Source organism: Moschus berezovskii, chromosome 25 (genome assembly GCF_049115385.1).
Source record: "Moschus berezovskii isolate FMDL1 chromosome 25, NW_MosBer_1.0, whole genome shotgun sequence".
Lineage (NCBI taxonomy): Eukaryota > Metazoa > Chordata > Mammalia > Artiodactyla > Moschidae > Moschus > Moschus berezovskii.
In genome coordinates this window covers 47156675-47169733 of record NC_142484.1, presented here as the reverse complement: position 1 = coordinate 47169733, position 13059 = coordinate 47156675, and the positions used below count along the sequence as shown (strand labels likewise).

General features: G+C 45.2%; 1 protein-coding gene across 3 annotated transcripts in view; it reads right to left on the bottom strand.

Moving 5' to 3' along the window:
* Positions 1-13059, bottom strand: part of FAT3 (FAT atypical cadherin 3) — a 645126-nt gene that overhangs the window by 108457 nt on the left and 523610 nt on the right. For all 3 annotated transcript variants that reach the window (XM_088832053.1, XM_088832051.1, XM_088832052.1), the window contains 3 exons: positions 8078-12151; positions 2065-2261; positions 982-1135 (listed from right to left, as the gene is read on the bottom strand). In XM_088832053.1, the coding sequence (XP_088688179.1) occupies positions 982-1135; positions 2065-2261; positions 8078-12151 (4425 nt within the window). The remainder of the gene's footprint in view (positions 1-981; positions 1136-2064; positions 2262-8077; positions 12152-13059) is intronic.

Here is a 13059-nt window from a genome sequence, read left to right as displayed (position 1 = left end):
TAGGTTATTGAGAAGCCAATACCTTCTGGAAACTCAGTTGCTGCTGCTAAGTCACTTCAGTCGTGTCTGACTCTGTGTGACCCCACAGACGGAAGCCCACCAGGCTCCCCCATCCCTGGGATTCTCCAGGCAAGAACACTGGAGTGGGTTGCCATTTCCTTCTCCAATGTGTGAAAAGTGAAAGTGAAGTCGCTCAGTCGAGTCCGACCCTTAGCGACCCCATGGACTGCAGCCTACCAGGCTCCTCCATCCATGGGATTTTCTAGGCAAGAGTACTGGAGTGGCTTGCCATTGCCTTCTCCGGAAACTCAGTAGTTAGTGATTATTCACTGCAACCAATACAATGCTGGAAATATGCAAATTATTTAATCATTATACTTCAATTAAAAATTGTCACCGGATGGGCCAATCCAGTACATAGCACTGTAATAATTTACCTCCATAGAAAATGTCTTTTCCTTAAGCTTTGACCTTCAATGTGGGCATCTGCCTTCAGTGTACATAACCTTTCACCTTATAAACTTTACCTTAACATGGAAGCAAATCTGAGGTCTCACAACTAAGCAGACAAGTGTGTTAATAAGCACAGGAACCGACAAAGGGTTTCAACAAGGCAAAACTCTCCTTACTGTGCACTGCTGTCTGGTTTGCATGGAAACCTGCATTTTTGATATATTCTATATATACACTTAATAGGGCAGCTGCTTTAACTCATGGATACGAGAAAGAGGAAAACCACATAGACACATCTGATCCCCTGGTGCTACCACATGTAGGTAAAGTCAGGGCAAGTTTATAAGTCAAATGAGGTTTGTGTCTTCCAGACACAATGTGCCACTGGTATTTCTTAAGAGTCCAAGATAACAGGGTGTCACATTAAGGTTCTTAGATACCAACTACCCCCTAGTGATAAGACCATGTGAAAATTTAACTTTTCTTGTGGATTAACAATGGCATTTCAGAGAATAAATTTTGCCTTACCACTTTCTGGGTCTAGAAAAAATTCATTGTTTCCAGGTCCATAGAGTGAGTATCGTATATCTCCATTGGGTCCAATGTCAGCATCCTTGGCACTGACCTTCAGGATGATTTTGTTTGATGGAATGTCTTCGGGAAGTAACGCTGTATACGCAACCTGGGCAAAGGCAAAATCATTAGTATGTGTGGGGCAATTGCCATAGTAGCCTTATAAATCATTTCTTTAAAAAGGCACTTGCATAATTTATCTTCAGTTATGTTTTTCCTTTACTGCAGAATCATCTTACACCATCTGATGAAACATAGAATATCTCTTGCCCTGCACCTCCCATTCTCATTCATTCAACAAATGCTAACTGAGCCGCTACTATCCCTGCCCCTGTGGAACTGTGATGCACATCAGATAATTATCACATCAGATAGTGATCAAGCACCAGGGAGTCCTTGGGACCCTTCAACTTCAAAGAGCCACTACTAACATCTGGCATTAGTAAGATTTGCAACAATTTTCTAAGCTAAAGAACACCAATATTGTCTCGCAGTCCACATGTAAGGAAAAGGTAAATGAAGGGTGATTTAATTTTGGTAAGAAAGAATATAAAATCAATAACTGACACCTTGCATTGGCTCTCATGCTTTGAACTATGGGGGAAATGACACTTCATGAGAAGCCTGGAGACCCAGCTTCATTACCAACACTGCTGCCAGCCAGCTGTGTAAACTTACACAACAAAAGTAATCCACACTTTTGAGTGGTCCATTTTTCTTTTATGAAATCAGTAGTTTAGATATGAAAAAAATCACAATATTCTTTAGGATTCCTTAAAAAGCTTTTTAAGAGTCCCGATTTTATTTTTTGTTTATATTTTTTAATGGGCAGAATTAGGTACTAATTGTGCTACCTATACTCTTTCCATGTTTATAGTATTTCATCCTCTTTCATGCTTATATAAAATTGGACTGCACTAAGTAAGGAGAAAGGAACAGAATGTAGCCAGGTCTTAAGGAAAAAAATGAAATGGGTTTTGACTTAATTTTAGAGAAGCAGAGTGAAAAGCAGCAATCCGACATGGCCACAAGTCTCACCTGATCACACACAGGGCTATTGTCATTCACATCACTGACAGTCACTTCCACCCTGGCCTGAGTGACAAAGAGCCCATCGGTGGCAGTAATATTGAGGAAGTAAATGTCTTGTTCTTCTCTATCCAGATGTCTCTTCACGTAGACCTTCCATTCGCTCTGTACCAGGCCCAGGGCAAACTGTCCTCGGGGGTTCCCTCCTGCAGTGAAAAGAGAGTTTCTGAAGATGAGCAGTGAACAGCTTTGATCTCCACCTACAGTGAGAGGCCTGTGCGAGGTCAACCAGGTGCCTCTCAAACTGCATCATTTACGAGACTGGAAAAAAATTGACACTTCCTTTTGATTCTCCTGCAACAAAGCATGATATTTATATGCTTGGCTTGTGTGGAAAGTAAAATGGTAACTTTCCAAGGGAAGAAAATGCACTTAGAGATGCCAGAGATGATCTCTTGTTTAGCTCCCCTTAAGGACAATCAAATTCAAACTGTGAACAATCAATCTTCTCAGATGATACAATTGTCTTTCCACTCCGTCTCAAGAGAGGATGTAATACACTATAGCTCTTGTTACCCAGACAATTTCATTAGCCGTTGATTATGCAATCAAGGAAAGGCAGTCAGCTCTATTAAGGAATGTTTTAATGAAGGCGTTATCGTACTGCGGCTCTTCTAAAGACTAAAATCTGGGGGAGAAAAGTTTGTGTGACAGAGGAAGACCCATTTGGAGTAAAGAGCCCCAATGAGGGGTTATTGAAGGAGCCGCTCAAAGATAAGCACTGAAATTAGATCAAATTTATCAGAGGGAAGCTGGTGAAAATGGAAGAAAAGGAAAAGAGTTGGAGTGGAACCACTTTTGATGAGGCTGAAACAATGAAAGTGGTCCCAGCAATATTCCTTTCCCACATCGCTGAACTACACGGAAACAAAAGCAGCTTGGAGGAGGGAAGAAGAAAACCGTCTTGACCTTCCAAACCTGAAGAAGGAGAAAATGTCACTTCAAACATGGAGGAAGACTGGACAAAACAACTGGCCTGATGCCCAGACTCCAGTTAGATCTTCACTGTTTCTTTGATTTGGGGGCATTTAACACATATTTGTCACCTGCTTTGGACCATGTGCTGTGCCATGCAGTGGGTTACAGCAGTGAACAAAATTGACCAAAATCCCTGCTCTTGTGGTGGAGTTCACTTTCTGGTGGGAAAGACTGACAATAAATAAATAAGGAAAGCCTACTGTCTTCTGACTGCTGCTGCATTGAAAAAGTGGAGCCATGTCACCTTCTTACAACAAATCTTTAAAAGAGTGCAAGCTAAGAGTCAGCTGTGCTTGACTCTTTGTGACCCCATGGACTATAGCCCACCAGGCTCCTCTGTTCATGGGATTTCCCCAGGCAAGAATACTGGAGTGGGTTGCCGTGCCCTCCTCCAGGGGATCTTCCTGACCCAGGGATCAAACCCGTGCTTCTTTGTGTCTCCTGCACTGGCAGGAGGGTTCTTCATCACTAGCACCACGTGGGAAGCCCTGGCCTGGACGCGACTGTAACCAAGCAGGTCCCACGAGGCCTTCCCAGAATAGACCCCACCCATGTCCTGTCCTCTGCCTGCTTTTTTAAATTTATTTTTTTATTGAAGGATAATTTGCTTTACAGAATTTTGTTGTTTTCTGTCAATCTCAACATGAATCATCCATAGGTTTACATATATCCCCTCCCTTTTGAACTTCCCTCCTATCTCCTGCCCCACCCCACCCTACCCCTCTAGGTTGATATAGAGCCCCTCTTTGAGCTTCCTGAGCCATATGGCAAACTCCCATTATCTATCTATTTTACATATGGTAGTTTTCTGGAGAAGGCAATGGCAAGCCACTCCAGTACTCTTGCCTGGAAAATCCCATGGATGGAGGAGCCTGGTTGGTTGTAGTCCGTGGGGTCGCTAAGGTTCGGACACGACTGAGCAACTTCACTTTCACTTTTCACTTTCACACATTGGAAAAGGAAATGGCAACCCACTCCAGTGTTCTTGCCTGGAGAATCCCAGGGACAGGGGAGCCTGGTGGGCTTTGTCTATGGGGTCGCACAGAGTTGGACACGACTGAAGTGACTTAGCATCAGCAGCAGCAGCAGCAATGTAAGTTTTCATGTTACTCTTTCCATACATCTCACCCTCTCCCCAGGTCCATAAGTCTATTCTCTATGTCTGTTTCTCCATTGCTCTCCTATAAATCTGCCTGCCTTTTCTCTGTAGGAGTACTTTAGTCAAAGAATAAATTTAATCTGAGAAGCAAGAAAATGCAGAAAGGAAAACAAGCAAGAAAAAATGATGATGCATTAGCCATTAAACAAAGTAAAGGAACTTTAGTTCCTCCTTGGAGACTACAGATAACATTCTGAGCCATGTCCTTTGAGTTGTTTTGCAGATAATGAACCTTCCAGGTCTAAGAAGTTTACTATGCTACCCACAAGCATGCAGACCCCAAACCAATTGGAACCAGAAGGTTGATGATGCTGACTTGTCATCACCATCTCAACCAACTGGAAGAATGTCCACAAGCCTGCTCCTTAAACACTGTAAGACTCCTCACTGCCCACTTCCCAGGGTGGAACACACATTCTTGGGGGCATTAGCCCACTGTGGCCCCCTTTGCCTGGCAAAGCAATAAAGCTATTTCTACTTTGCCCCAAACTGTCTTTGAGATTTAATCTGTCACTGGTGCACAGTTCAGTTCAGTTCAGTTGCTCAGTCGTGGCCAACTCTTTGTGACCCCATGAACCACAGAAAGCCAGACCTCCCTGTCCATCACCAACTCCTAGAGTCCACCAAAACTCATGTCCACTGAGTCTGTGATGCCATCCAACCATCTCATCCTCTGTTGTTCCCTACTCCTCCTGCCCTCAATCTTTCCCAGCATCAGGGTCTTTTCAAATGAGTCAGCTCTCCACATCAGGTGGCCAAAGTATTGGAGTCTCAGCTTCAGCATCAGTCCTACCAATGAATATTCAGGACTGATTTCCTTTAGGATGGACTGGTTGGATCTCCTTGCAGTCCAAGGGACTCAAGAGTCTTCTCCAACACCACAGTTCAAAAGCATCAATTCTTCAGCGCTCAGCTTTCTTTATAGTTCAACTCTCACATCCATACATGACCACTGTAAAAACCATAGCCTTGACTGGACGGACTTTGTTGACAAAGTAATGTCTCTGCTTTTCAATATGCTCTCTAGGTTGGTCGTAACTTTCCTTCCAAGGAGTAAACGTCTTTTAATTTCCTGGCTGCAATCACCATCTGCAGTGATTTTGGAGCCCAGAAAAATAAAGTCAGCCACTGTTTCCACTGTTTTCCCGATCTATTTGCCATGAAGTGATGGGACCGGATGCCATGATCTTAGTTTTCTGAATGTTGAGCTTTAAGCCAACTTTTTTTACCTCCCCTGTCACACTGGTGCACAGAGGCTAGATATTGGTGATTCAACCATGGGCTAAATGACCCATAGTGGACAGACAGTGCAGAGAAGCTGAGGGCTGCACATTCCTCCCGGGCAGTGATTCTCAACTGAGAGTGGCTAGTCCCATATCCTCGGGACATTTGTCAATGCCAAGCGACATTTCTGAATGTCCCATTAGAGGTGATGCCAATGGCCAGGCTACTGGAATCTATTGGGTAGAAGCCAGTGGTGCTGGTAACCATCCCATACTGCCACCTGCAGCAAGAAACAGCTGCCCACAGCAGAGACTTATCTGGCCCTCAAGGCCAATCTGCTGAGGTTGAGAAAAATTCTGGTGAGACATGGGTTCTCCCTGGGATATCACTTTCCTCCACCACTGACTAGGATTCAATTAGGCTTCAGTCGAATATGATTTCAGCATGCACAAATGTAACCTCTCTATTAAATGCTTTCAGTGCAGGCCCACACTGCTCTTTTGTGAAATAAAATGATTAATGGTCCTTTGTTCATCTGTGGCAGCACAGCCAAGTTGTGTTACATCAAGAGCAAAAGTTAAATCTAATTAAAATCAGTTGGTGGTTGGCACGGCTAATAGTAACAGTAGCTTGAAGCTATTCTGTTCTCATTACTTTGGTAAAGTCGATGGGATGGTCCCTTAAACCATCCACTGAGAATTCAGAGACAGCGTATAAATAATTAAAGCTGAGTATTTAACTGTTCTTCCAAATAGAAAAGTATTCCTCCGAATGCCTAAGAAGCTTTTTGTCTGAACCTGAATGCAAATAAATCAAAGTGATACTGTACTCACCTTTCTTTCCTCACCATGATCGCTCATGTCTTTACTGCAGAAATATACATTTTAATGAAAAAAAACCACACAATGGAAGGTATCAGAAAAAGCATCAATGCATTAAGACCTTTAAACAGAAAACAGCCTCAAGAAAGCAGCTGCGTAAAGAAGAGGAGTGTGCGGGGAGGTGTGAGGGTCCCGAGCACAGGCACAGATGCTCTCCTATGGGTCTTTTTCTGCGGTGATTGATTAACTTTCTCACTAAAGTACTTAAGAAGATTCTGCGTCCTAAGGGCATTCTAATTAATTCATTTTTCACTTTGAATAATGTTGTTTTTCTAAAGGGAAGCCACCTGACTACAAGTATGGATGGATTCTTTGAAATCTTTTGGCACTTGGCTTATGTTCTGCCTTTGAATGGCACAACATCAAAATATTAGCTTTAGAACCCCCAAACAGGAAGACTGCTCCCACACCACCAACCTCTCCTCTTAGAAGCTGAAGGCCATCACCCCTGGAAAGCTATCCCTGATCAGTGATACACCATCTTCACTCTGACACAAGATGCTCAGAGCAATGGTGACATGTGTGTGTGTGCATTCTGTGTGACCGCACTTGTCTATTTTGGCTTTCCTATTGAACTGCTGTTTACTATTTGGAAAGACAGAAAAGGGATCCAAAAAATTTGCCATGTCAGGAGACATACCCTTTGACTTGGAGTTATAATTTAAGATTTTTCAGGGAAAAAAAAAATGCCCTCTGATTTGTATGTGTGCATGCGTGTATGTGTGTGTGTATGCACCTGAGTTTTTATTACCAGGAAAAACTTACAAATAAAGCTATTCATTTTCTTACCATTACAAAAAGTAGGAAAAAGGAATATACTTAAAAATAAATTCCTCTTTGAAAGCACAAATGTATTAAGACAGTTAAACAGAAAATAACATTAAGAAAACAGCTCCATAAAGAAAAAGAAGAGTAATGTGGAAAGGAAGTGTTGGGTTTTTTTTCCATTAAAATGTATATTTCTACAGTAAAGACATGAGTGATAATGGTAAGGAAAGAAAGGTGAGTAAAGCATCACTTTGATTTCTTTATATTCATTTCAGACAAAAAGCTTCTTAGGCATCCTGCTATTTTTATTTCTTCAACTGGGATATTGGGCTGGACTCTTTTTAAATTTTATTCCTTTATTTTGGCTACTCTATGTGGCATGTGGGATCTTAGTTCTCTGACTGGGGACCAAACCTTTGTCCCTTAGAGTGGAAGCAAGGAGTCTTAGCCACTGGACCACCAGCAAAGCTGAACTTTTTTTCAAATGATAAAAATTGAGTATCAGTCTGGGTCATCTGTCACAAGCAAACCAATGAACTGCAAAATAAGGCTGAGTTAGTAACAGCTAAAGAACTGAGTCGTCTCAGCCCCAAAGAGGAAAGGGAACTCCTCAAAGCCTCGTCTCACGTCTTTCTCCCCTACTCTTACCCCTTCGCCATGCATGCGTGCGTGCTAAGTCGCTTCAGTCATGTCTGACTGTGGGACCCCATGGACTGTAGCCCGCCAGACTCCTCTGTCGGTGGGATTCTCCAGGCAAGAACACTGGAGTGGGTTGCCATGCCGTCCTTCAGGGGATCTTCCCGACCCAGGGATGGAACCCGGGTCTCCTGTGGCTGCTGCATTGCAGTTGGATTCTCTACCGCTGAGCCACTGGAGAAGCCCGCCCCCTGTCACCTTCCCTCTTTCTTTAGGAAGCGAAGCACAGAATGAACCCTGAGGGTGGCAGACGTACCTGTAATATGGTAGCTCACTTGGCGATTGACGTCAGACGTGTCTCTGTCCCACGTGCTGAGGACGGCTACCACCTCGCCCGGAGGGTCGCTCTCCTTCACATTCCCTCGGTACACCTCGTGGGCAAAGACTGGAGCGTTGTCATTTATATCTGTCACCCTGACAGACACCAGTGCCGTGGAAGAAAGCGAGAAGGCTTCCCCGAGGTCGGAGGCCACCACGGAGAAGGTGAACACGGGGTCTGTCTCGTGATCCAGGTCCTTCAGGGTACTGATCCAGCCTGTGTTGCTGTCGATGCTGAATGCTTCCATCACCTTCTCGGGCTGGGAATCCGAGTGGAGGGAGTAGGTGACCTGCCCGTTGGCTCCCCAGTCCATATCCATGGCTCTCACCTGTGTTAGTTTGGTGCCCACGGGCATCCCTTCCATGATGATCGTCTCGTAGTTTGAAGTTTCAAAGACTGGCTTGTTGTCATTCAGATCCAGTACCTTGATGTCTACATCCACCGTGAACACAATGTCTACTTTGTCCAGGGGTATAGTGGCTGCCACTTTGAAGTGAAAAGCTGGACTGACCTCATGGTCAAGACGCTTGTCCAGCTTGATCGTGCCTGTTTCCTGTTCTATGATGAAGACATTGCCTTTGTTATTTTCCAGCCGCTCCCCATTAACTGTGCTGAATTTGACCTTCTGAGTGGGCAAAATCTTCAGAGTATCCACCGTGCTCCCAATGGCCGTATCTTCTGACACGGTGAAGGAATACTGAGACTGGGGAAAGGAGGGCACGAACGTTTCGGGGGGTAAGACGTGGATGTAGACAGGAATGAGCGAGTGCTTCACTGGGATGCCCCCGTCCACTGCTTTGACAAAGAAGGACAGCACTGTGTTCTTCAGCTGGTTAAAGTGGCCCTTGGTGACCATCCAGCCATTGTCAGGGTCGATTTCCAGGAGATCGGCCACTGAGACCGAGGCCTCGCTATAGAGGGAGTAAGTAATCCTTGCATTTGCTCCATCATCTGGGTCCATGGCTTGGACCTGCGTGACCAGGTGGCCCCGCCCGACATCTGCCCTGACGCTGGCTCTGTATTCCACTGTCAAGAACTGAGGGGCGTTGTCATTTTCATCCACCACAATCACCCTCACCGTACAGAAAGTTGTTCTTCCTCCACCATCAAGGGCCCTCAAAAAAATACTGATGTCTCCTTCCAGAGGGTTTTCCCTATCTAGCCTTTCTGTTGTGGTGACCTGTCCATTGCTGTCTATGAGGAATCGATCCTTAGCAAAGTCATTGATGATGGCATAGCTGACCTGCCCATACATCCCCGGGTCCCCATCCGTGGCCCGAACGTGGATTACCTTCGTCCCAGCGGCTGCGTTCTCTCTCACCTCTGCTACGTAGGTGCTCTGCGAAAAGGCAGGGCTGTACAGGTTGGCCCCGAGGACCCTGATATGCACCTGGGCGGTGCTCGTGAACAGACCATCGGAGACTGACACGTTGAGACTGTACAGAGGCTCCATCCGCTGCTTGCGGTGGTTGGACAGTGCAATGATGCCACTCTTGCTGTCCATCAGAAAGCTCGTCCGGTCGTTCCCAGATAAAATGCTGTATTCCAACCGGTCCAAGTCAGTGCTGTCTGCATCGGAGGCTTGCACACAGGTTACAAAATGGCCCCGGGGGGCTAATTCACTCACGTATGACTCATAAATGAGCTGATTAAAGACTGGAGGGTTGTCGTTTACGTCCGAGATGTAGATATGAACCAGGACCTCGCTGCTCAGTGATGGGAAGCCATTATCTGTGGCTCTGATTTTCAAAGTGCAGTGTTGCACTGACTCGTGGTCCAGCATTCGCGCGGTTAGGATCAAGCCACTTGTGCTATCTATGTGAAAATAATCCGTGCTGTTGTAAGTATCCTGGACAATCTGATAATGGACCATTTTATTGTTTCCTGAGTCTGCATCAGTAGACACAACTTGTAAAACAGGTGTCCCGATGAGGGACGCTTCTGATAATGTTGTATTGTATGTGGGTTGACTGAAAATAGGGGGGTTGTCATTCACATCATTAACAAGCAGGTCAACGGTAACTTCAGCCCTGGCCCCAGTAAGTGCATCACTGGCTCTTACTGTCAACTTGTAAACGGATGTCATTTCATAATCCAAAGGGCTAATGACTTTCAGAACCCCAGTGTCAAAGTCAATGTTAAATTGTTTATACAGATCCCCATCAATAATGATATATATGATGCCTTGGCCTTCTGGACTGGTGGCGTTGATGCTTAGAATGGGGGTGTCCATGCCAATATCTTCATTGACAGACGCTGTATAAAAGGGCTTATCAAACACAGGCATCGCTTTGTTGACAATAGTGATGGGAAGTTCCACAGATGTGGACAAAGAGGGCTTTCCACCATCTCTGGCTAGGATGGTGACTCCATACTCAATGTTGGACAAGTCTGAGTTGAATGCTTCTTTTAAGATAACGTTCCCTGAATGAGGGTTAATTTCGAAGTGGCCATAGTCATTCTGTAAGACGTAGGTCACCTCTCCATTGGCACCTTTGTCTTTGTCAATGGCGGTCACCCGGTAAATCAGAGTGCCAGGCTCAGCGTCAACCTGCACGGCAGCATAGTAAGGGAGACCCACAAAGACCGGAGAGTTGTCGTTGATGTCTTCGATGCTAACCCTGACCACCACCCTTGCCACCCGTAGATGGTCAAGCTCTCGGCTGGCTTCCACCACCAGCTCATAAACCTCCTGCTCCTCACGGTCAAAGGGGACTCCGGTGGTCTGAATGACCCCTGAGGTAGATTTTATCTTGAACTTGTTTCCTGGGTTTAAGATGCTATATTTTAAGGGCTCATTAAGGCGATTTCCAACTGCATTGACAATAGCAACTTTGGTTATGTTAGTGTTGTTCTCTGAGATGGAGGTGGAGTAAAAGTTTTGAGTAAAGTGGAGGCCACTGTCCATGGCTTCTTTAACCAAGATGGTGACCATGGATGTACTATAGAACTTTCCATCAGACACCCTCACTATCAGCACGTAGTGATCTTTGGAGAGGTTGTTGTTTTTTATGGTAAGCACGCCACTATTCGAGTCAATTAAAAAATGATCCAAGCTGCCTTCCATTAGGCTGTACGTCAGTTCAGGGGGTACCTCGGAGTCAGGATCTGTGGCACTAACTTTCAGAACCTCCACTCCGACATAGGTCGGAAGGAGTAAGACAGTCTCAAACACAGCCTGAGTGAACACAGGTGGGTTGTCATTCACATCTGTCACCTCTATGTTGACTTCAATGGGACTGTCCGCAGTCAGCTGGGGGCTGCCACTGTCTCTCACATGCACATGGAAATGGAAATGGGCGATGGTCTCGTGGTCCAGGCTGGCGATTGTTCTGATTGCCCCTGTGCTGGAGTCCACCGTGAAGAACTTCTTGGCTGTGGACTCCACAATCTGATACACAAGCAGAGCATTCCGGTTGCTGTCAGCATCAGTGGCTCGAATCACCAGTGGGCTGTTATCCAAGCTCCTGACAATGCTATTGATGGGGGCCGCCTCGCTGAGGCTGCCTGAATATTGAGAAAAGAGAAAAACTGGCGCATTGTCGTTTTCATCAACAATCTGAATATTGACGGTGACATTGGAAGCCATTCCTGCCATGTTGGTGGCCTGGACAATGAGCTGATAAGAGGAAGTCCGCTCGTAATCCAGTGCCTTCCGAGTGGTGATGACTCCTGAATAGGGATTTATGGTGAAGATCCCATCAACATTTCCATCTTTCACTTCATAAATGAGAGTGGATTGACTGATGGCAGAGATTAGAATGACAGATGTTCCAACATCAACATTTTCATTCACTTCTGCTTGGTAGTCTTTGTGAGTGAACCTGGGGTTAGAATTATCAGACATGGTGACAGAAATGCGTACAATGGCAGTGGCAGACATTGGTGGGGAACCCTGATCTGTGACTTTGACTGACAGGACAAACTGACCCATTGTCGTCATGTCTGGTTCTTTGGAAACTGTGATGATGCCCAGGACCGGTTCAATCTTAAATGTGTTCCCAGTGTTCCCTGCAAGAGAGAAATCAACAAGAAAATGAGTTCAAGTGGGTCATTTTCTGAAGATTAACTCTTCATCTTGAGGCTACTTTACACAGAATGGCAAATAGAAGCAATTATTTGTTTTCACTCCACCTTATCCTGAAATAAAATGAAAAACTTCCCTAAAAGGATATTCAAAAGACTTTGAAATGAATTTTCCAGTACATTGTGAATTTCAGATTAGTATCTTCTTAATCCAGGTAAACAAGAAAAATAGCACAGCACTTATGTAGTTTCAAACCGGGAAATAAGAGTTTGTATGAAAGACTTTTCTAGTAAGAATGCTTGCTGCTGCTGCTGTTGCTAAGCCGCTTTAGTCGTGTCTGACTCTGTGTGACCCCACAGATGGCAACCCACCAGGCTCCCCCGTCCCTGGGATTCTCCAGGCAAGAACACTGGAGTGGGTCACCATTTCCTTCTCCAATGCATGAAAGTGAAAAGTGAAAGTGAAGTTGCTCAGTCGTGTCCGACTTGTAGTGACCCCATGGACTGCAGTCTACCAGGCTCCTCCGTCCATGGGATTTTCCAGGCAAGAGTACTGTAGTGGGGTGCCATTGCCTTCTCCAAGTAAGAATGCTTAGGACTTTCTTATTCCCAGATTGGGCTGGCACATGCCGGTGACACTGGTAGAATGGCATTTATCCTGAAACCAGCACCACAACTCCATGTTCTATGCTGTGAGAAAGAAGGTCATAGGAATCGCGTCCGAACAGTATCAAATCACCATTTGGTTTAAGATTATCCCAAAGGTAAGTTTTGCTGCATGGAATTGGTATTGTTTCACATCATCAGGATCAACTTCATTCCCAACATGACCTGGGTGAGGGGGAGGGGTTTGCTGCTCAGGCATGGAGGAGTCTTCTCAAGTCATCACTTGC